This window comes from Lampetra planeri, chromosome 2 (assembly GCF_965212315.1).
Source record: "Lampetra planeri chromosome 2, kcLamPlan1.2.h2, whole genome shotgun sequence".
Taxonomy (NCBI): Eukaryota; Metazoa; Chordata; class Hyperoartia; order Petromyzontiformes; family Petromyzontidae; genus Lampetra; species Lampetra planeri.
This window is the reverse complement of record NC_136108.1, coordinates 8,033,103-8,057,644: the sequence shown is the minus strand read 5'-3', so window position 1 is coordinate 8,057,644 and position 24,542 is coordinate 8,033,103. Positions and strand designations below refer to the sequence as shown.

Sequence of the window (24,542 nt, the reverse complement as noted above, 5' to 3'; positions counted from 1 at the left end):
TTTGTGCCCGTGCACCACTGCCAACGCAGTAATCGCACTACGTATTTGGAGTATTTTCATCGTCTCGCGCACACATACGTACATACATGCATACACGAACTCTCATTGTGACGTGGATCAACGCTCACTTACGTCACGTGCCACGTGTATTGTTACCAATCATCAAGCGCGTGCAGCGTGTAACAACCTAATTTGTATTTAAGCGGAGGTGAACAATTTTTACTGCTCTAACAAAAGTACGAGTGGGGGCTTGGGTAGGACTAGGACACATCGCGAGACGAGGATGTGTATGCACGTTGAAGACTTCTTTCGCGCCGTACGGATGGTGGCCGGTGGTTGGGACTAGCGGCGAGTGGCAGCCAATGTAGAGAACCCCCCCCCCCCCCTGTGCCGTATTAAGCTCGTGCGGAGCCTGTAGAATGTTATAAAGGGGCCCTAAAAAACCCATAAATACTACACATACATTTTTAACTTGCTTTGTAAAGTTATTGTATTTTTTCATTTGCTACACGACAGATAATACGACAAATCGCTAACCTAAACACCCAGTCGTTCATTAAAGCGTAAGGCAGTATAGTACTATAGTAATAGAGCAAGTGCAGAATCACTGATCCGGAATTGATAGCTTTTGAAAGCATTTAGCGCGGGGCCCTTGAAAGTGCGAGGCCCGTAGCTACATATGTAGCTACTTTTGCTCATAGGATAATAATCCGGCACTGCACCCCCCGCTTCCCCGCTTCGAATGAACAAACGAGAGCTCCCGGTACGTTTCGATTTAAAGCTTTCGTGACTGCAGGGATTCATCTTCTTGGTTCTTTCGGTAAAGTCACGTAGATTGAAAAAAAAAACCACTTAATAAAATGTGTTATTTATATTTTTATTAATATTATTATTTTATTACTCCCGGTACGTGTTCGTGAGATAGATGGATTGTTACACCACGAGGGGAGGTCATCATCCAGCAGTGAACAGATCGTGGCTGATCGTGACGATGAAATCGGTGAACTGGGGACGGCGTGGCGGGATGCGGGGGGAGTGGGAGGGGGGATATGGAGTTGGGGAGACTGTGTTCAATCATAACGCGTTACGAGTGAAAGCGCGCGTCTGTGATTTCCCTTCCCGCATGCCCAATGAGCAGCAGCTGCACGCACCGGCATTTGCTGCAGATGTAATCGTAACGGCGTGCACGTGGTTAGGCGTTTGCAGTCATTCATATTTAATTGATTGTTCAACTGCGGTAATGGTTACGGCGCTGTCGTTCGATGCACTGACACATTCACGGTGTGTGCCTCCGCAGCGTCAATTCATCCTGAAATGAGAGCAACGATGATGAACGAGATGGGCGCACGTTGTGATTTTTGGCCAGCTAACGTGTTGGCCAAACCTACCCCCCCCCCCAACTCCGTCAAATAAATATGTCGCGATTCCATTCGAGAATCGATTATTTAACAACACATAACACATTCCTGCGGAGGGAGCTGGTGTAGGAACATTGGGTTGCTCGGTCAATGGCCAGGGTCAACGGCGGCGTGGTGTATTCCGCAAATATGCCCGACTGTGAGGGCGGACACAAGCCGGCGTGAGTAGGTTAAACGTTGAGATTTAAAAGGGCACCACGGGGTGACCAGCCCCTCCCCACCCCCCACCCAGCCCCACCCTCCCTACCCAGCCCCTCCCCACCCTCCCCTCCCCTCCCCACCCTCCACTCCCCACCCAGCCCCACCCTCCCTCCCCACCCAGCCCCTCCCCACCCTCCCCACCCCACCCAGCCCCTCCCTCCCCACCCAGCCCCTCCCTGTACGACGGACGGACGGACACAATAATCCCCTGTGGGCTGGTGTAACCAGGAGGTTCCTACCAGTAACAGATACGTAGACAAAACGTATCGTTAACATGTGTCTGTCTCTCCGCATAAAATTATATTTAGAAATATTTTAAATATCCACAACCCATCGGCTCAACGGCCTTTTGGGAGTGTATCATTTCAGCAGCATTGGTTCAGTACGAACAAACTTTGGACCGGTCTCGACATATGGAGACATATTATTGTCATTTTATCTACCGTGTTATGTTCGCTCTCCACAACAATGCTAACGATTTATATTTTTTAAAACAAAAACCGTTTCGTTAAATTTAGCGGCCTCGAGCGGTTCCAGTGGCCAGGTAAATCCATGAGATGCAATATATACACGCGATTCGACGGACGTTTTGCGAACATTAAGATTGCATATTAATCGATGCACCGTTACACCCCTACTAAATAGGTGTTCGCTAACAACACAACCCATCAGTCTTCATTCGGTGATGGTAATCGATGCACCGTTTGCAGCGGTGCACAAGCACAGTAAACAAACACAACTCAACACGTTCGTCAATGACACTGTGGCCTTAAGAGAAAATAATAGGCGACGTTTCGGGCAATGTGCCTTCTTCATAACACATGCATCATTTATCTGTAATTTGTGCATGATTTACATAGCACGTAAATCATTGATGTGCTATAGAGAAGGGCCATTGCTCGAAACATCGCCTTTTATATTATTTTCCTTGACAAATGTGTTTCCAGTTATAGAAATCGATAGACCAACCACAGGGATCTTTGTTTTTGTCCTTGCAGTTTTTGTGAGTGGGGCGTGCTAAGGGCTCCTGCGATGATCCCTGTCCCTCATTGAACTTTCAAACATCTCGATTTGTTTTTGAATTCGTTCGTCTGCTTCGTGTTGAATCGATGTTGCATCTTGTGCCTTGCGGCTGATTAATAATTCCAGGCAATTATTTTGTGCCTACTGACGCGAAGGCAATATCATCTGCGCATCTGAGATTGCTACATTTATTTGCCATTTTTGTATTCCTCCCCCCGCCCCCCCCCGCCCCCCGTGATCCAGTTTCGTACGCAACATTTGTTTCCACACGTATTTTTCTGCGCCTTCGAGCGAGCCCTGAGGGGCCGGGTGTGGGTTTATCATTTTAGGATTTCGGCGTGTATGTCGATATCACCATCAGCTACTGCTAGATGATGGCCTGCGCCCCCACGCCGTCGTGATCTCACACGGTCCGGCGATGCCGCGATTCATCTCGCCTCCTGCACATGAGATGATCTCATCGATCACGTCCTCTCTCCTTTAGCCGCCATTCCGGCGTCAGTCTCGACCATCTGCCGTTACCCCGATTCTACCTGCCCTGCACGTCAATCTTTTAACAACGTTCAAGCTTCATATATTGCACATGCAGACCTATGAGAGCCACGTTCACGTCTTGATAAAAGGGCTGACTCGAATCCACGACCCTTTGTCGGTGTGCTCCATTCATCGGCTGCGTTTTCGCCAAAAAAATCCGACGAAACGGATTCACATTCTCCAACAAGACGCGGATGGGCCCTGTGCAGCGATTGTGCCGGGTGGCACCGTGCAGAGTTGGTGCGGGCGGGGCATCGTCTGCCTGTGAGCCCACAACATCTGGGTTTGTCTCTCTGCCCTCCTGCCAACGAGTTCTCGCCACTCATTCGCGGCCTCAAAGTGCACCGAGCCTGGCACAAACGACGTTTTTGCCGTCGTAGCCACTCTGTGGTCATTGGCGGCTGTCGAGTGCGTGTATGTGGGGAGGCGTTGGTATAATGAATTCGTCCATTGCACAACAGACCCGGAGACATAGCTTCGAGTACAAAGAATTAACGTCTGACATGTCAGTAGCGAGTGGTATCGGAAGCTGTGCTGGGCCTCCTCCAGGTCGACTTAGCTTACAAGTCGCGGTGTGTGAAGTCACCACTGTGGAAAACGCATGGTGCTGGGACTGTTGCTAAGGCTGAAGCAATAGCCGACACGAGCTGGTCTATAATTGTTGCGAAAGCAACCACTCGATGTAGTGCCGACCAGTGCAATATTGCGGTGTCTTGTTGAATTCCTAGACTGTGCCCGGGTGGGTGCAGCCCTATAGCAGGCTACACGTACAACACCAAGTCAGCCTCGTGCTAATAATCAATTACATGCCACCAGCGGCGCTTCTAATTATACTGCAGCAGCGCCCCATCACTGCCGTGGTTCGTTGCGTTCTAAACTTTTCATAACCTCTGTTTGTGAAACGCGTTTACACTAATAGGCAGCAGAAGTGCCACGCTGCACGGGCGTGATGATTACAACAAGGTTCACTCTGCTAATGAGGCCCAGAAACTCAAGTACGGTGCAGAGTTTACCTGCTTAAATGCTACTGGAGAACTTTAGTCCGGAAGACGCATTGTCTGACGGGACTCTAAAAAACGAGGTTATTTTCAATGCCGATATTTTCTTGCATCCTTCCTTCTACTCCCGTGGTGTAGCAGCTTGCAGACAAAGATCGCAGGTTCATTCTCCCGGCGCCAGAGTTGAACCAAGAGGTTAGTTTAATTGCACCCGGGGTCATTTGATTAGCAGGTCGACTGTGATGGGATAAAAAGTGGGTGAAGGGACCGATATAAGACGTCCGGTCGGTGTGCAAGAGGAGGCCAAAATACCTTCTGGGTGGGGGGGGGGTCTAAGTTATCTCGACTGGAAACCCTTTCGCTAGTAGTGGAGTGAGCAGACGATTTCACATTGACCTTTTATAACTGAACATATTGGTGATGCTTCGTTGGCAGTGGTGCACAATTAACAAGTCAACACATTCGTCAATAACACTGCCTTAAAATAAGAAGTATAATTGGTGATATTTAGAGCAATTACCGTTTTTCACAGCACAATATTTTTGTTTTGTTTACTTTTCATAGTTCCGTAAGGATACTAGCGAGAAGCAGTCGTAATTGTATCCAGCGACTAACAGCTCTCTGGTGCCCTCTGCAGCTGATGATTGTGAGGTCTCACTACAGAAATAGCCTCTGACCCAATTGCTCTGAGATCTGAGAGTTGCGTCTCAAGCGTGAGTAGGTATAATGAATAATCAGGCTGAATCGTGGCTCCACTTCCGCCCTATAAGTAGCTTGACTACAATTCCTGCAAACCAATCATGGAAGGTTGTGATCACCACTTGCAAAGTGTTCACCTCCCCATCATCATGGTCATAAGGTCAGGTCCGCCGCAGACCCATTTAGTTATAATGTATGGCTGAAAGTTGTCATCAGTTTTGGGTCAGTATTCCACCACGTTTGGACTGAAATTCATGTAGACATAATAAATCAGTCCGCCGGTATATATATGTTTTATTTACGCCGCCGTTACCTTTAACGCCTCCGTTAATATTTGTTGCTGTTTTTATTTACGCCGCCGGTAATTTAAGCCGGCGTTAATTTACGACACCGTTAATTACTCAATTAACGCCGCTGTTAATTTAGTACGGCGCTAATTTACTTCGCCGTTAACGTTTACCCTGACGGTAGTTTACGCCACCGTTAATTTACGCCGTGTTAGTTTTCGCCCCCATGAATGCATCGGGTTTAACTTCATGTCGAGCTGACCATGTTCCAGCATGCTTGCGACTCTTACAGAAATTTGTCAATTAGGGATTTGAAAAAAATACACAGCCCTCTGTCAATCCGCTGTTATATGACGGGCGCATTCGTTCTGGAGGTTGTTCGAGCCTATTACACTATGCACGGCGGTCACATATGTTAGCCATGGCCTGGAATATAACTTACACCCCCTGGTTCGTATCGCAGTGTGCTGGCCACTGCACCACCGTTCTCCCCGCAATTCGATTAATACTGGCTTTAATTTTCCGCGAGTTATATTCTCTTTCTTTGCCTGTATTTGATTGAGCATTATCTCCCAAGGTCACTCGAAGAGAAATCTAAATCTAATTTCCTAAAATCCATCCTGAGACCTTCCCATCCACACTGTCGTCAATCCTGTTTTCATTTTCCGTACGGTTTTCTGACTAATGTGCCCTTCGGAATTCGTATCGGCATTCTGAAGACATAACCCAACCAACGGATCCATTCTTCCGTGAATTATTACTCAAAGGTGGGGGGTGTGATGTTCACTGCCACGGAACTCAATGTTTGACACTTGGTGCTGCCAGTCGGTCGGCTTTAACAACCCCACAAATACAGCGCCCTTCATAATAAGACGCCTCCGGTTTGTTTCTCTTTGTGAAATCTTCACGTTCCTGGCTGCCGCCCCCCCACATTATTACCACGGAGAGATTCGAGCACGACCTCCACAGTGATTGTCTCGTATTTTGTGGGCATTAGCCACGCGAAGCATTAATAATGCCACTGACGCTTTCCCAATGCCCAGATTAAGCGTTTTGCTTTCCAGTTCACCCCTGCACTGCTTCAATCACGTCGCATAACGGGCAATGTTTCAACGTCTTCATTGCTGTACACTTTGCCACTGCTGACCAATGTCTGACCATCTGTCGGCGCACCTTAAGCCTTCTTCTCAAGCATTATGATTTATCAACACGGATGTATTTCGCGCAGACTTTATGTGTAATCAACTATGGCTAGAAACCACTTCTGAGCCTCTGGAGCAAATGCTGTTTATGAATTAGGATTGCAGACGGAGCTGTTTGTCATAAATTCTATTTAGGATGTAGCCTGCTAGCATCCCAGCTACAGAGTGAAACCACAAGTAAAACCTGAAAATTATGACACAACCCAATCATTGGGTTGTGTCATTTGTGTTGTGACTTTGGGGCTTCGGTTTTCCCCTGTGTCTCTCTACCGGGTGCAAGGCGTGGGTGAGCCTACAGAGCTGCACGAAACCACGGCTCACACCTACCTCTATCGGTCTCCACCACCGTAAACCCTATTGTGTAATATAGTCAACAAAGTGTATCATTTAAATCAAGGCTTTTACAGCCAGGTCTGTTTGGGTAATCAATCCGAAAGGATTTTCGCACCCCTACACAGCAATGCAGTCGCCTTCTCACGATGGCTATGGCAACTCGTCACGTGCCAACCAACTCCAGTCTAAAGTACGGGAACAGATAACACGAAATGTTGTGGAACAATGTACAGGACGTGCACGGGTGGATGTACAAAGTGTCCGTATTTTTGCTGCAACACGGTGCAGTTTCATTGTTCTTTCAAAACATAACTTTTAATTCTTCACTTAAAGCTTTTGTGACTGCATGAATTCATATTCTTTGTGTCTATCGGTAAAATCACGTAGATGGTTAAAAAAATATATTTCAAAAACTACGACGTTTCGAACACAAGCGATCGTCATCAGGAGGATCAGGAGGATGACGATCGCTTGTGTTGTGATCGAAACGTCGTAGTTTTGTTTTATTTTCTTTGAACCATCTACGTGACTTTACCGAAAGAACCAAAGAGTATGGATTCCTGCAGTCACGAAAGCTTCAAATCAAGATTTACCCAAAGAAAATCAACTCCAGTCTTTTCGTGACCTGGAAAATATTCAGTGATTCAGTGATACATTAAATAGTCGTATACTATACTTCTGGAATACAACATTTAAGGTATTAGCCACCGCCAACAACAACATCATCATCAAGTGTCTAGGGTTATCGCGAGTGCCAACAGGCTTACATATCATCGCAGTGCCCGGGGTTATTGTCAAGAATAATGAATCCATTATCATTACGGGCGTTTACCGTTAATAACTGTAAACACAGTTCACCAATTATTACAATGTGCGTATAATTTATATAACGACGATGCCACCTCAGGATGAAATATGGCCCGCATTACTGGATTATTAATCGTACAATAACTCGGCAGACCGCGCAAACATTACCCCCGTCGACCCGAAATGTCGAACACGCGTGTGATTTAATTTAATCCGTGCCACGATGGTCTTCTGCCCTCTGCTTGTGGCAGTTAAGCATTGCAGAGGGTATGCTGCTCTGTGTCCATGGCTAGACAATGATACAGGTAGGAACCTCCTGGTTTCACCAGCCCACAGGGGATTATTGTGTCCGTCGTGCAGGGAGGGGCTGGGTGGGGAGGGAGGGGCTGGGTGGGGAGGGGGTGGAGGAGGGGCTGGGTGGGTGGGGAGGGTGGGGCTGGGTGGGGAGGGTGGGGCTGGGTGGGGGGTAGGAGGGGTGGGGCTGGGTGGGGAGGGGAGGGGCTGGTCACCCCGTGGTGCCCTTATAAAACTCAACGTTTAACCTACTCACGCCGGCTTGTGCCCGCCCTCAAAGTCGGGCATATTTGCGGAATACACCACGCCGCCGTTGACCCTGGCCATTGACCGAGCAACCCAACGTTCCTACCAGTTCCCTCCGCAGGAATGTGTAAGGTGCTGTGCATCGGGGAGGGCCCGTTCGTTCATTGCGTTATTTTACGAGAGCCTGCTCAAGCGCCTTTCTATCACGGTCGTTATTTGAGCAATGTCTCACCACGCTCGTGCGTGTGTGTTACGTCTGTGAGGGATGCCAACAATTACCCATTAGCCACTGGAATTGAACGCAATTACTTTACTGGTTTATAGCTATAATAATTCAGGTTTTTTTTGTGGGGGGGGGTTAGATCGCGTAAATATAAATGTGTCGTTAAACCCGCCATCACCCGCCAAAGCCAATTGGTAATATTTGTCACTTCGACAGAACATGCCAATTCGTCACTAGTACAGCACACCGGCGTGTTGGAGAGCAAAGCCACAACATTTAGAATCTAAGTACGACGTTTCGCCAGTAATTACAACTAGCATCAACAGGAGAAAACCTGTATTTATGGATATTGGTCGCGAAAGCTTCAGTGTTAAACTGGTTTACAGCTAACAAACACTCAACACATTTAGTCAATAACACGACGGTATTACTGGTTTCCGTGGCAATGTGTTTTTCTGGAGGTTTTGAACTCCACTTTAAAATTTTCCTTCTAAATCCAATGAGGGTTACAGCGCATGAATTGAGTTTGCTGACGAGTGCCCGCGGTCTCATGGGCTCAATGCAAAGTGCAAATTGGGGTTTGCAGACCGTGTCAACCCACACGGTTTACCCCGTAGTCTCGTGCAGGGAAATTGAGCTTTCAGGTCCGTACGGCGTACAGCCGTTTCAACGCGGGCAGCAACAAATGATTGGTCTATGTTTGTGTTTCTCTCCTGTGATGGGACTTTGTCGGATGAACGTTGAGATGTATAAAGGGGCACGGGGGTGAGCAATAAAGTGTGAATGGGCCTTGTAATAAGGTAGGGCACTGATAAGGGGTTGACAGGCATGGGGTTGTTATTGTTATCGCCTTCGTTGTGAACGGTGCACAGGTCTCTGGAGTCCACACTGAATCGCGGTCGTGTTTTGTAACACCCCGCCCCCCCTCCACCCCCCCGCCCCCCTCCTTCCCCCTACCCCCTCCATCCCCCGCCCCCTCCATCTCCCGCCCCCTCCATCCCCCGCCCCCTCCATCCCCCGCCCCCCTCTTTTCCCCGCCCCCCTCCTTTCCCCGCCCCCCTGCTTTCCCCGCCCCCCTCCTTCCCCCTTTCCCCCTCCATCCCCCTCCCCCCTCCATCCCCCTCCCCCCTCCATCCCCCTCCATCCCCCTCCCCCTCCATCCCCCGACCCCCCTCCATCCCCCACCCCCTCCCCCCTCCTTCCCCCTCCCCCCTCCTTTCCCCCGTCCCCCTCCATCCCCCGCCCCCTCCTTCCCCCTCCCCCTCCTTCCCCCTCCCCCCTCCTTTCCCCCGTCCCCCTCCATCCCCCGCCCCCTCCATCCCCCGCCCCCCTCCTTCCCCCGCCCCCTTCTCCCCTCTTCCCCCTTCTCCCCTCTTCCCCCTCCTCCCCCATCCGCCGCCTCCCGACCCCGCCCCCTCCTACCCCCTCCATCCCCCGCCTCCTTTCCCCCTCCCCCCCCGCCTCCTTACCCCCCCACCCGCCGCCTCCCGACCCCGCCCCCCTTCTTCCCCCGACCCCCTCCATCCCCCGCCCCCCTCCATCCCCCGCCCCCTGCCCCCTCCTCCCATCCACCCGCCGCCTCCCGAACCCCGCCCCCTCACGCCCGGAAGCGGAAGTGACGTCCCCCACACGTAGCGTCACTTTCCTCGCGCGCTTTTTTATTTTATTTTTTTCTCCCGCCAAAATTCTCCGCGACGCAGTCTCCTCTCCTCCCCCTCCCCGACTTGGACGAGAGTTGAGCCGTCACGATGATCGCGGAGGCCTACGACTCGTCCGAGCTGCCCGACCTCCTCGCTGTCTACTACCGCCGCCTCTTCCCCTACGGCCCCTACTACCGCTGGCTCAACTACGGCGGGGGTAGGAGACCCCCCCCCCCGGCCACCACTTGCCGGGGACCCCGCGAAGCCCCGAGGGCACCCCGGGGGCGAGGGGGTAGAGGGTTGAATGAGTTTGAGTTCGTTCGCGTAAATATAAATGTGTCGCGGGTTAACGGCACATTTGTATTTACGCGATCTAACCCAAACATATCTTTACTATGGGTTCATGTTGGTCGCGAAAGCATACGTGTTAAAGGGAGAAGGGTGGTTTTGTGTGTTGGTGGACAAAGTAGGAGGTGACGAGAGGCACAGGTGGATACACAGATCGATGTAGAAACTAAAAGAGATATACACGCGGAGAAGAGACAGGGAGACACTGAGCTGTAGAGAGATACGACGATAAGACATGAGTGTGATGAGGGCCGTCACGCATCTGAAACCATTGGGGTTTGACAGCAATGATGATGGGGGGGGGGGGGTGTTTTCACATTTGTGCTCTATCGGAGGCTGCACTAAAGGCCACTAGGGGCCGCCAATGGCTCGCTGGTCTTGCAATGAAAGACACCGGCGTGGAGGTCGTGGTTGCTAAAGCACAGAGTGGATAGATAGTACGCAAGATCATTGAATGTTTCTGTATGTTGAACATCTTTCACACCGTACGTAGCCAACCGTGCTAATCAGAGGTGCGGGGGAAGGACACAAAACACCTACCCAGGGTGCGCGTCACAAGTCCACTCTTGTCATAGTTTACAAATTCGTGCTATCACCCGTTATATAAATTCACGTTCTGTTAGGTTTGCTTCAAATGGGGGTTCGTGCTCTTGTCATGTTCACGTTATCACAATCGTGAGAATGCATACGTTCTTTAGAAGACAAACATGTGGGGCTTATGAAGCCAATATATATTTTTAAGACGTAAAGCACGGGAACAGATAACACGAAATGTTGTGGAACAATGTACAGGACGTGCACGGGTGGATGTACAAAGTGTCCGTATTTTTGCTGCAACACGGTGCAGTTTCATTGAGCCTTCAAAATATTACTTTTCATTCTTGACTTAAAGCATTCGTGACTGCAGGAATTAATATTTGGTTCTTTCGGTAAAGCCACGTAGATAGAAAAAGAATAAAAAATTATAAAATATTTTTCAATCTTCGAGGCTTTACATAAAGACCCAAAGAATATGAATCTAACTTTTAATGTCAGCCTGAATGGTTATTTTCGATTATATAAAATGTCAACAACGCGAGCTTTGAATGTTTATGAAACACCCGGATTAACAGTGGGTGACTTTTCAAATGGCGTTATACAATAAACTTCATTTCTCCGTATGTCTTGTCGGTCAGAATAGCACAGTACTGTCCAGCACTTTTTTATGTACTTTTATTTTTTTCAAACTACGTGACTTTACCGAAAGATCCAAAGAATAGCACTTCAGTCGTTTCGGTCGTGTACTGAGCTGATCATGGGCTCGTTTTGACCAGAACGAACCAAGAACATACCGTGCCGACAATAAGCTGTGTACGACCTACGGACCTTTTGAGTTATGTCATAAAACCGTATTACCATGACCACGTGATTTCACCATGTTCATAGCAATGAGCGGTGGTGCCACCTGGCGGACCAGTTTTGCACCTATTTTACAAAGTATACGGTAGAGGGGGGGGGAGTCGAACGAGTCTTCAGAGCCCCCGTAAAATATCTAAATTTACCAACGATTTTCGTTTGAAAATGAATTGCCCCGTACATAAGGCAGGCTGGTACTCACTTAAAATATATTCTACAATCTCAACAATACACGAATTATGAGTGGCGCTTGGCATTTTACTTGGCAACCTGTTCTGTTTCAAGGCCTTAATGTGTGTTGTGTCTGTGTTCGCAGTGGAGAAAAACTACTTTGTGAACCGAGAGTTCAGCTTCACGCTGAAGGATGACATCTACGTGCGCTACCAGTCCTTCCAGAACCAGGCCGACATGGAGAAGGAGATCCAAAAGTGCGTCCCGTACAAGATCGACATCGGCGCGGTCTTCTCGCACAAGGTGGCCACGCGCTTGAGCCAGGGTTTACAGCAGGCATCGATTAAAATAGATTCCTACGCCCACAATACATTCATGGAGATTATCCAACATACAAATGATACACGTGATAAATTTGAGAACGCAATTGTACACATGACACAAAAAATAAGTGTGCACACAAGATGTAAAAATGAGATGCAATAAGAATGATTTTTGTATTTCTTTGTGACCCAGGCATGCAACAATTTTCCCATAAATTAGATGCATATTTACTTTTTGAGGCCACAATTAAATTTAAGAATACATCATTTTCATCTCATTTGTTTTCTCTGCATAAAGGTAACATTCACATATAAGTAAAATTTGTAAATGTGCATACTTCCATGCATCTGTTGTGAACGTACCGGTAAATTTTAATGGATTAATGTTGAATGAATGGTTTTTCAGCACTATATAAATATGTTAATCTTCTTTCGCACAGTACGTCGCCAACCATCCTAATCATAGCTGTAGTTTGTCAAATCACTTTTCCCAAAAGATTGCTTTAATGCCCATAAAACCACAATTCTTTCAACTGTCAATAAAAAATATACAAGATCCCAATATCTATACGATAGAGGAAAAAAACTGAATTCATGACCCACGTGGACACCTGCTGTCATTCTCATTGTATTTAATTTCCAGTTTTGTCGGTTTTAGAATAAAATTCTACAGGAAACTTTCGTTTTTTATATTTAAAAAGTACGAACGTAATCTCAACTATATTTGTTTTAAATTCCAGCTTTCCAACTGTTAGAATGCATAACCTCTTGGTAACAATTGTGTGTTATGTTCCAAATATGTGTTTTTATTTCCAGCCCAACCAGCACAACTCTGTGAAGATGGGCTCGTTCCAGCCACTGGAGAAGGAGCTGGTGTTTGATATCGACATGACGGACTATGATGACGTGCGCTCCTGCTGCAGGTGAACCCCTCTATACACTGATATCCTACAGCCACTAATTTCCATGAGTGAGAGGTGGCCAGGTGGATCAAGGGTCAAAGTGCTGAGCTGGCACTGTTGAGATTCTGTATTAAAGTCTGGGTTTCAACCACCGGTGTAGTGAATTGGTGGTCTTGGCACAGTCACTAACGACTCCATAAAAAAATACGCTTTGTTTTTCAATAAATTTGTTTAAATTCCACCATTGAGAATAAACAATTATCGGTTTGACTCATGCAATGAACATTACTCGATAGCAGGATGGATAGGAACATGTTGCCCTCCCCCCCCCTAGCTTGGATAATAGGTCACTTGAGATTTCATAAGTAGTTCTGTGATATCTGCATCTGCCGACTGTCCTCCAACTTGGGGTGGTTGTACTGCTCTGTCAGACTTTCTTCATTGTTTTTCTGTGTCATGACAAGATTGCCTACAGCACATTCGGGATAAGAGCATATCCTCGCTGTGCTGCTGCTAAAAATACCACAAAGATGCAAGACTTGATGTATATCCAGACAAGAGCCCCTCGAAACTAGTTTGAATGTTTTTTTTCTCACATTAAAATAAATATAAATGCTTGTACAAGAACAAACAAAACAGTAAACATTACGGATATACATTTCACACGGATAAATAAAAACATTTCAGCGCAGTGATAAAATATCAATCTTATGAAGAACTGACTCCTTAGAATAAATGGGGGTAGAATTCACCCCCCTCGGCGATTTGATTAATTGTTGTGATTCGGAGTCGTGATCCGAATAAATAATAGATTTTATAGTGAGTGATATTGCCTCTTGCGGCATGTAGGGGTGACATGAAGCTATAGCATACTATATACACAAATCTAAAAACATCAGCTCTTACGTGTGCGATTTGATTCATGTAATGTGAGATGAATATTTGATTTTAATTAATTAATTGATGCAGCTTTCCACCCATAACAATAAGTGGTGTAGTTTCTATAGTTACAATGGGGTAATTTTAGCTACTTTAAGGAAGTTGCCTGCATTTTTGAAGGTGTGGTACAGTTTTAACCAATTTATTGAAGGGTCGATATTTTCAGCATCTAGAGGCATACGTGATCTCATTTTGGGCTGTCGGTTAAGTTCATGATTGGTGTATTTGTGTTTTTTTAAAGGAATTCGCTGGTGCTATTTATGTGTAAAATACAATTATGGATGTGTGCTGTCTTGTGTGTTTTACCAGTTCTGCAGACATCTGTCCAAATTGTTGGCCGCTGATGACAATTGCTATTAAAGTAATCGACAGAGCACTGTCAGGTAAAGGGCACGAATGTGCTTTGCATTCCTCCAACACAGACTGTACACGTCAACACTTGGCACATTTGCAATGTAAAAAATACAATAATTATTGCCGTCTGCTTTTTTGACGTCTTAATGAATCACCCTCAATGGTTTCGTCATAATTGGGGGTTGTGATTGGATTCAAGATTCTTCTTACGTTTAAAAATATTGTAGTTATTTCTTTGTATTGTTTTATTTATTATACAGTAAAACCTTGAATTGTGAGTAACTTGGTCTGCGAGTGTTTTGCAAGACAAGCAAAAATGTTAAATAAATATTAATTTGATAAACGAGCGAGGTCTTGCAATACGAGTAGTACGTGTATACGCTTTGTCTGCCGAGCGTCACGTGATCACAACTGATATACGAGTGCTTTGATATACGAGTGCTGTGGATTACAAACACGTTTCCGGAAGGAATTATGCTCGCAATCCAAGGTTTTACTGTATTGCTTTATCTCTCTTATTTTACTCTCTTAACTCACTTTCCTACCCCATCTCCCTTGCATTGCCGTGCACAGAGGACTTTGGGTTTGACCACCGGCTCTGGGTGTATTCTGGCCGGCGCGGCGTTCACTGCTGGGTCTGCGACATTGCAGCGCGCAAACTCTCACAGCCAGCGCGCTCTGCCATTGCCGAGTATCTCACCCTTGTCAAGGTTGGTGCCGGATGTGGAACCGTATCTCTCGCACATCTCTCTCTTTCCGTTTACGTGTAGGTGCGGTAGTAATGGTGGTGGTAAGGCTGTGAACGCGTGTGAAGGTGCATGCTTGCACGCACCTGGCTGTGTTTTATGTGCATGTTTAAAAATGGTTCTGGAGTCAACTGCATTGCTTGTATAGGGTATGCTGGCCTGTAGAATTTTCACATCCAACTGGATAAACATAACAGCAGGGTTTCCCAAACTGGGTCACAGCCAGGGTCGTGAAGCGGGCACAATTCGAAGTAAAATTAACACCGATCGAAAGTACAGGAGGGGGCTCCCCACATGATTCTTACAGGTTTTTGAATATCCTGTGTTGTAGCAGTTACGGTTGTGAAGATTTGTGAATCAATAGTGCCTGGAAATGTGAATGTGCATGTACACACACACAATCTCGGACACGGACGTAACTATTTATTCAAATGACTTAAAGGCAGTGGCTATAGCAGATTAATCGTGCTGAGATTGTATACATAGTAAATATTAAAGTTGGTCATATAAATGACCAATATTTTACTAATGATTTATGTGTTACCTGCAGTCTTCCTCTATCGTGTAGTTGTTTTTATCTCTTATTGTAGATTTCGTTTTACCATTGATTCCCAGAAATCTGTAATAAACTAGATAAAAATGATTTAACTTTTTTGACGTGTTTATGCGTGACGACTATGCGTATCGGTTCAATAACTATCTTTACCTAAAACGTCTGTTCTGCCAGGGTGGAGAAGGGATGATCAAGAAAGTCAACCTGGGGGAGAATAACAATGTACACCCATCCATTAGGTACTGCTTTATCATCATATCTCACTCTTGAAAAGAAGAGTAAATACCCACTTTTAAAGTTATTTCTTTTGAACGTGTAGAATTTTCAACAGTCTTGAGGCATATGGATGAAACGATACATCGAATCGTGAGCGTAACAATTAATTTCATCATAATGTATAAAAAACATCATTTCATTGAGCTGCAAACGTGAATCGAAACAGTTCATCAAATTTTTGAACGAGTCAATATAGTCAAGCCTTAGTAGGAACGTTCATTTTACAAGTTTGAAAATTATACTTTAAAGTTCCAGTAACTGCGTCATTCCGTTTGCTGTTGGATGCCGACGTGTTACGCATTCCTTGTATGGTCGTCAGAGCCACTGTATTCTAATTTTAGAAATTTATATTATTCAAGTTTGACTGCCAGTCATTTGGGCTGACAGGTTTATTTTTTACTTCTGAATGATGCTGTCATCATACGCCCCTCAGTATCAGTTAATCATTATTTAATACACATTTTGAAGTAAACTATGTTGGCGTAACATTAAATGTCACCTGCATGTGGTGTTTTACATTCTTGAGATCGCAGGAGCTGGATTGTCGAGTTCCTCGAGATTGCTACACCATAATTACAGGGTGCTCAAACAACCAGTCTCTTCTTTAGCGATCATTCACATCCTTTACTCAAGCCAGGCGATAGCCTACGGCAATTCATCTCTCTAACAAGTGAGATCTTAATATATTTGATACATATGCATGTAAATGCAAATGTAGAAGTGATAAATATGTTAATGGTAGTGATTCATGTGTGTACATTTCAGACTGATTTTGTCACTTAATTTTATCGTATTGACCAGCGCTGCAGTTCAAGTGGTGGAGAGGTACTTTGAAGAATATGCCCTTACAAAGCAGGACATCCTGGGTACGGAGAAGGCCTGGGAGAAAGTGTTGGCGTTGCTGCCAGACAATATCCTTTCATACACAGCGTTCCGTGTTATCGTGTTGAGTACGTGAGGTGGAAAACTTCAGTTTATCCCTTTTTTTGTGCAAAGGGGGGGTGGGGGGGGGTGCAGTGAGATGAAAGTACATAGCCGGGTGCTTGTCTCTGGCCGCGTGTGGTGTAACGGTTAGTGCATTGTGCTGAAATCCTAGCGAACTGAGTTTGATTCCTGGCTGTAGCTAACATCAATGGAGAACATGTGAACTGGTCCTGGGCTTCCTTTAGGTCGATCCATTTGAAAATAAGTTCCTGGCACAGTGTGTAAAAATATCAGCACTGGGGGGACAAATCTGTGGGGTCTACTGGCCCCACTCGCCAGCCATGTGCCGCTCCAACCTGAATAGGTGCTCGCTTATAGCCCTTTCCCCGACAGCCGAGAAAACGGCTTTTCTTTGCGTGTGTGTGGAAGGCTCGTGCATTGTTGACTCAACCCTAAATGAGCACCTGGGGTACAATGTGAAACTTCAGCTTGTGTGGTGGCAAAGGAGGCCCGGGTGTGCACAGTGATAGGTCCGGTGTCTTCATGTGTGCCATTTTCCTTCTCAGCAGGCGCTCACTGACAGCATGTGCCCTATTATGCGTCTGTTGGGCTGAACTGGTGATCTTTATAATTTGTCGTGTTGTGTGTGTGTGTGAGAGATGGTTTTACACTAAAAATATAGCGCAACAGCTGTCGGACTCAACTCTGTCATTGGTATTCTGACTTGGTGGAACAAATGTGTCCGCACACGGGTCTCCGCAGCGTGGGGCCAGCTGCCTGCACATTCTCTACGACGCTGTGGCCGCACGGACCACTTGGCATGCGTCCGATGGGCAACTGAATCTGAGCGCAAGTGGTTGCTAACTTGTTTGAGTTGGGACCCCCGATCCTGATGCAAAACCTTTTACGAAGCCATTTTGCCTAAATCAATGAAAGTCCATCTCTCTAAAACGTAAAGATGGTTAAAACTAAGTAATACGATTACAAATTTGAGTTTTGATGTGCATATTCAACCACCCATCTAATGATTAATCTATTCGGCAAATAACGACTAATAATTTCGCTGATTAAAATAGATTATTATGCCCGCAATACACATCAAATAGTGCTTTTAAAATCGATAGTTCGATAGTTTATGCAAATTATGTGTTAAAGGACATGTACGACCCTTTTGTCCATGCACTGCTGGATGAGGGCCTCCTCACATGCAGGTCACGGAGGTTATTTAGCCATGCCTCACCGCAGTGGTGAGCGTGAGTTGGTGAAAGCACAAAGCATAGATGTTTGAACGTCGTACAGTACAGTATTGGATTGTGCTTCGCTGTTGTGTGCTGAAAACTATATGTTAATGTTATACTATGATTAGGATGATGGAGAACAAAACATGAAACTGTTCAAACGAGTCGATAATATAATAAATGTCTGAAGAGTTGTGATGAGTTGTGATGATTGAATCGTAGAAGGGGGAGGTTGAATGCTTACATGCCAAATATTAAGATTGTGTTAATGTCCGTTTACTGTTCACTGTCCCAGTGTTTCGTTTTAAAGCTTTCGTGACTGCAGGGATTCAGGTTATTGGTTCTTTCGGTAAAGTCACGTAGAAGGGAAATAATAAAAATAAAACATAATAAAATAAAATTCTCACGACGTTTCGGCCACAACGCAAGCAGCCAGAGGACGGCAACGTCGTGAGAATTTTATTTAATAATGTTTTATTATTATTTTATTATTTCCCTTCTACGTGACTTTACCGAAAGAACCAAGAAGATGTCCCAGTGTTATCTGGAGGCTGAGTAGCGTTAACCTCAACAGTTCAGCCCAAGTCATTATTTTCTGTTTCACAGTGAGTGATTAGACTTTGTTTTGATGAACTTTGATTGCAGTGACGAACCTTGACACGCTGGGGCGGGGGGGCAGATGAGTTATCGCTGCAATAAGTTTCCCAGCAATAGTCGTGCCAACCACATTATTTTGTGATGCTCAGTGTTGGGAAACGCTTTGAGCACTTTACCGTCTGTCTTAATTTCTTTCCAATGTGGGGATCAAAGTGGATTGCATAACTTCGTATAAGCCAGGTTTACGGTTGCACATCTTTGTAATTTTTGACCAGCTCATAGTTTACTTTGCTGCAATGGTACTGGCTTTTAAAAAAATATATAACCCTGTGATGTTTGATCTTTACTTGAGGTTAAGCCTTGACTGATGACAGTGCACGTATGCGGGAAGAGCTGAGGAAAGATCTGCTCATCCAGCCAAACTCGGTCATACGCTGGGAGGTCATAAAACAGAAATTCAGTAAAGTGAGTTGAACAAGACAAGATGATTTCCTTTTACCCTCCTAATGGATTACACATGTGCTAGCAGAACTAGTACATAAATAGTGGCATTCTAATTCTAATTAACAAAGGCTGATAAGATATATATTGAAGCATTCATCAAAATTGAGGCAAAACATTTAGTGGCAAAAAAGTAGTGCTCAAATAACAAGAATGTTATTAAACATGAGTGGTGTAAAATTCCCATGGTTCATCTGAATGTTTAGTTTCTGCCTGTAGGAGTGGAATGATGTCTATAATATATATGCACAATTGTGACAATGACCCATGTAAATTTGTATCGTATTCTAGAAGGGCTAAAAGATTTAACTTTTCTCTCACCTGAAGACGATTGCTTGTATTGCGATCGAAACGTCGTGATATTTTTTATTGTTTTTCTATCTACATGGCTTTACTGAATGACCCATAGAATATTGGTACAAAGGTATTTGATTCTATGCTTAGAAAATATATATTTTTAATATATTGGACCCAAAAAAATGATGGCCCAGCAATTGACTGATTTTACTTATACACCGGGTCAGCCTACAGATCTACATTACTTAAAGTCGTTTGTGAAACGCATAAAATGTATATGCTTATGAGTGAATCGAGTAATACACTTGGTATAAAATGTGATGCGAGAGTCAATAGAAATACTAAATGTCGCTACTCCACTGCTGAATAGATGCTGCCCCACATTGTCTCCACCCCTCATAGTTTTGCAATGCCACAATGGGTGCTTATTCTACATGTGATCTAAATTCATTGACCCATCTTTGGGATGGTCATCTGCTTGGGAAAGCTTCATCCTTTTGGCTGCCAATTCGTCACCAGTCTTGCCCACCAACCATCACCACCTTCTAACCATGATGTATCCTGCCCAAGCCCACGTGCTCTCTTTCATCCAACAGGATGTCTCTAACTCGCATTTGTTCTCTGATCCATGTGTTCCTCTGTCTGTGCCTCAGTGTTATTTCTAGAATGCTTCTCTCCATGATTCTGTGTGCACTTTTCTTCTTTTTGTAAAGCCCACCACTGTTGAGTAAAGATGTGAAGCTGGCCCGCATCGCAGTCACAGGGTGTGGCATGTGTGTTATGGTGCAGGGTGGGGGCAACATACCGGCAAGGCACTGCGTGTCGGAGGTGATGCTACAATATTGCTACCCCCGCCTTGATGTCAACGTCAGCAAAGGCATCAACCATCTGCTCAAGAGCCCTTTCAGCATCCACCCCAAGACCGGTGAGCTGCGCTAAGCATAGCTCGTGTCTTTTGGACGCTTCAAAGCGCACTACAGCCAGGTCTCCAACTGGGCACGGGCACAGTTGAGCTGACGAGAGTGAGTTATTTGCAGCCAGGTTGCGTGTCAGCTGATCATAACAATGCAAAAACGGCTCCATGCAGTCTTGTGTGAGGAGACCACTGCTACTCTGCAGTCGGTGAGAGGCGTTCACAGGGCAATGCTGTGCATGGTTTGGTAATGCTGAAACTAGGCACGTGACGATGCATCTATTGATCGATTCTAATTTCTTAAACTTGGGATACGTGTAGGAAATTGGGATTGTAAAAGTATAACTGTTTTCTGATTAGTTTGTATATAACTGATTCATGTAACCCTTAGAGCCACTAGAGGCACTGTAGTCAGGCTATAAAAAAAATTTAGTCTGTAATTTAATCTTTACCCTCGAACCATTACAAGACATGAAATTGCCAGGGTGGCGAATCGTTATAGGCCTGTCTTTTGAACATTGTTGTCCTCTTGATGCCACTTCTTTTATTTGTCGATGCTAAGCATTGTTAAGTGTTGTGGTCAATGGAGGCCGTAAGATGCAAGCTTTGAAAACCGAGTTCAAATTCCTTGAACAGGAATAGTGTAAGAGTACTGCTTGTAATATTACAACTCCAGGATAAGATGTTTAAAAACAACTGAAACAAAGATTTTAGGAACTTTCATGTCCCTTGCTCGCTGTGAATAGAACAAAAATGAGCCAGGGCGTTCAGTGCATGGGCCCAATCTGTATTCAAAAGGAATGTGTGTGACTGTCCGCTGAGTACTTGTAAACAAAGTGGGATGGTCCCTCAGCATGCAATCGTTTATCTTTAAACCCACTTTTATGCCTACGATTCATGCAGTTGTATATTTAAAATAAAAACAAATTTATATTCAGGAAATGTTTTTATTTCGGCTAAAATAAAACGGCAAAAAAGACATCACAAACAAAACCTTGCAAATGAGACGATGCATGCAGTGCAAATAATGGACAAATGTGCCGAAAAAAATCGATTCTTTAATAGAATCGTGTCCCCAAATTGTGAAGCCTTATCAAATGACAAGGGGGATGAATATTTCTATGCCTACTGCGATACTTGGTGTTTCTCTGGCCGTCACCTTTTACTGACGGATCTTCTGTGCTTATGCTGCCAGGCCGGGTTTGCGTGCCCATCGACGTGGTCAGGGTGGATGAGTTCGACCCCTTCACGGTGCCCACCATCAGGTGAGTGGAGCGGCGGGGGGAATGACCGTGTAGCCACTTTGGGTGCGTACGCATGTACAATCAAGTCCCTTGTTGAACCGGAAGAGAAGCCGTGTGCAGAATTTCTGGACACGCGATGCCAATGACGATAACGGTGGCGCCCATCCGTTGTCCAGTGCCTTGGAGGTGGGGTTGGTGGATCACTAAGAGACTTACGTGCGCAAAACTCGCAGGCTGCTTAGTTAAGTTGACCAGTGTCTGGCAGAAGAGTAAATGTGTTGCTGACCTGTCTACCATTCTGAGTTTAATCCTCGAAGTGTTCTCCCATTTAAAAACAATTTCTCAAACATTCTAATACTCGGGGTGAGGTGTTCCAGACTGAATAAAGAATCATTACTGTAACACACGAGTGCTGCAGTAAAATATATGGGGGAGTTTATTTTTTTTATTTTTTTTTAGCCAGATTTGCCGGGAGCTCGACCGAGCAGTGGAGCCGGTGACCTCCCCGGGGCAGAGCAAGTTGGAGGTAGAGAGGGCCAAGGATGGTGGCGCGGGGGATCTGGCAGCCAAGCGGCGAAGGGGTAGGACCTCCTGCACTGTCCACTCCTTCCCCTGTACACACAGCATCACGACACATGGCCCATCTCTTCACCGTACACACAGCACCACATCACACAGCCCATTTCACCCGGCCCATTTCACCGTACACACAGCACGACGACGCATGGCCCATCTCCTCACTGTACACACAGCAACATGACACGTGGCCCATCTCCTCCCCTTGCGCACAGCACCATGACACGTGGCACAGGGCAGCTGGCGACAATCTGTATAACCCTCTAAATTGGGTCTCATACATTCCTTAAAGACTTAAATAAATAATTTCTCATCGATTGACTTAACATGCACTGTCACTAACGCTAAGGTTGATAAGGATTAGCGCCAGATGTGTAATGACTAATCTCCCCTGCGATTTTATCAATTGTCAGGAATTTGGGGTCACAATTCTATCCAAGAATATATTATTTTTTGTCTTTTTTTCTGTCTTGTTTTTCTATCTTTGCTTAAATATTGAGCCTAATTATGACATGAACATATCTGCATACATTCAAATAATTATTGCGCGCATGATTTTATGCACATACCTTTCGCGTAAAAATAGCAGTTGATTCTCTACACCTTTACACGCCTAGTTCGTGATATTTTTACACATTTTTAACATTTAATCTTTATACTAGTCTTATCTAAATTCAAACGTTACAAATGAAAGAAAAACATTGCTCCAGCCCCACAAGTGTGCACATGCACAAGGAAAACAGGACGTCATGCTGAGTCAGGCCCTGCAGGAGTTCGTCTCAGTCCCCTCTGCTCGTTGTTCCTGATGCTCGATGTGACTTAGACTACAAGCGGACGAGCATGGTGGCGAGCGTGCGCGTGTTTGAGCGATTTGTGGACAAGCTGGAGGGTTCTTGGAAGGGAGAGCTGCTCAAGAAAAGCGGTAAAGCCAACCGAACGTTGGGCACACGATCAAAATAGGACTGCACGACGCCTCTCCAGCGGGGAAACGCTACAACATGCTGCTTGACCCAAAGGGTTGTTATGTATATGTGTTTTGTATAGCCCTGACCTTCAAAATTGTTTGCACGTAGCGCTATGTCATCCAAATGTAATTTTCCCAATGTTGCAAAATATGGTTTTATCCAGCAATTTCGTTGAGTTTAGCCAAATGTTATCAATTACACAAAACGTACCAGCCTGTAGAGTTTTGTTGCATTGTCCGCTATACAGTTGTGCTCACCGCAAAGTGAATTCCCACGTCTGCAAAGCTGCAATATAGATATATTTGGCTGCACAGGTGCGAGGTTTTTTGTTTAAAACAAATACGTATGGGCGCAAGTGACAAGGGGGGAATGAAATTCACTTGATATGTCATTTTGACAGGTGAGCGCGTGCAGGCTGGTGTTAGCGACAGGGTCGGACAACCCAATGACCCTACGCTCTCTCACCCGTGTGTGTCACTCTTGCAGATCTGAAGAAGGAATTCTAAACATCCCAGACCTCAGAGGCTCAGCCGAGGGGAAGAGTGCACGGATTGTTATGTTGCTCTGCAACCCAAGGGCTCTCTGATTAGCACCTCAAAAACGGCGTCTGCTATCGATGTGTTAAGTTGTGGCAGCAAGACAAAGAATTGTTTTACAGCTCTGTTTAACCTTCCGGTAAACCTTAAACATGTGGTAGCTTGTTCTAAAGGCATTGCAACTCTTTGTGGGTACTGACCCATATGCTCTGTATTGTACAGGTTTAGTTTTTAATAATAAGTGGTATGTGAATTATTCCACTGCAGTGGACCATCTGTATATATTCCATTATTTCTGTTTCTTTGAATCCCATTTTTAGGATTATGTCAATAAAGTATATTTCTTACTGTTCAATAGCTAACTTTTGGAATGTTTTATGTTAGTCCTTCCTTGAATGAATGCAATAGATTGTCTTCAAAGTGGATAAACCTAATAACATTTGACGGTTGTTGCACTTTAGTTTCCGATTTTTTTTATCGATTGCCCCTTTTCAGTTGCATGTCTAATCTCAAATATGAATATATATATACTTCATAAGGCATCAATTTATTGACTGAAATGTACGATTACATTCACGATACTTGTATCGAAATCTGCATATTATCTGTACTTTGTGAAATTTCTACGCTAATGTAACATTTAGACAAATGGGTGAGTGAAACTGCTCAAATCTGACGGAAATTGGTTTGAAACAATTCAAACAAGATGCAAAAAAAATTGTCAGAATATAAATTATTTCATCAAATTGCAACCTCATCAAAGTGAATTAAAGTACTGTGGGGAGGATGACTCTTTACATCCCTAATATATATTCTTTCAAGTATCAGCTGTTTTGGCC

The 24,542-nt window shown here is 45.2% G+C and overlaps 1 protein-coding gene across 1 annotated transcript; it reads left to right on the top strand.

The window, feature by feature from the left end:
- The first annotated feature begins 9,898 nt into the window (after positions 1 to 9,898).
- PRIM1 (DNA primase subunit 1) lies at positions 9,899 to 24,060 on the top strand. The gene is made up of 13 exons (XM_078605321.1): positions 9,899 to 10,122; positions 11,965 to 12,122; positions 12,959 to 13,065; positions 14,293 to 14,366; positions 14,911 to 15,047; positions 15,811 to 15,875; positions 16,714 to 16,823; positions 19,051 to 19,136; positions 20,259 to 20,394; positions 21,578 to 21,647; positions 22,086 to 22,207; positions 23,026 to 23,124; positions 23,654 to 24,060. Exons 1-13 carry the CDS (start codon positions 10,014 to 10,016, stop codon positions 23,671 to 23,673), a joined length of 1,293 nt encoding a protein of 430 aa, XP_078461447.1. The 5' UTR covers positions 9,899 to 10,013; the 3' UTR covers positions 23,674 to 24,060.
- Positions 24,061 to 24,542: the final 482 nt, after the last annotated feature.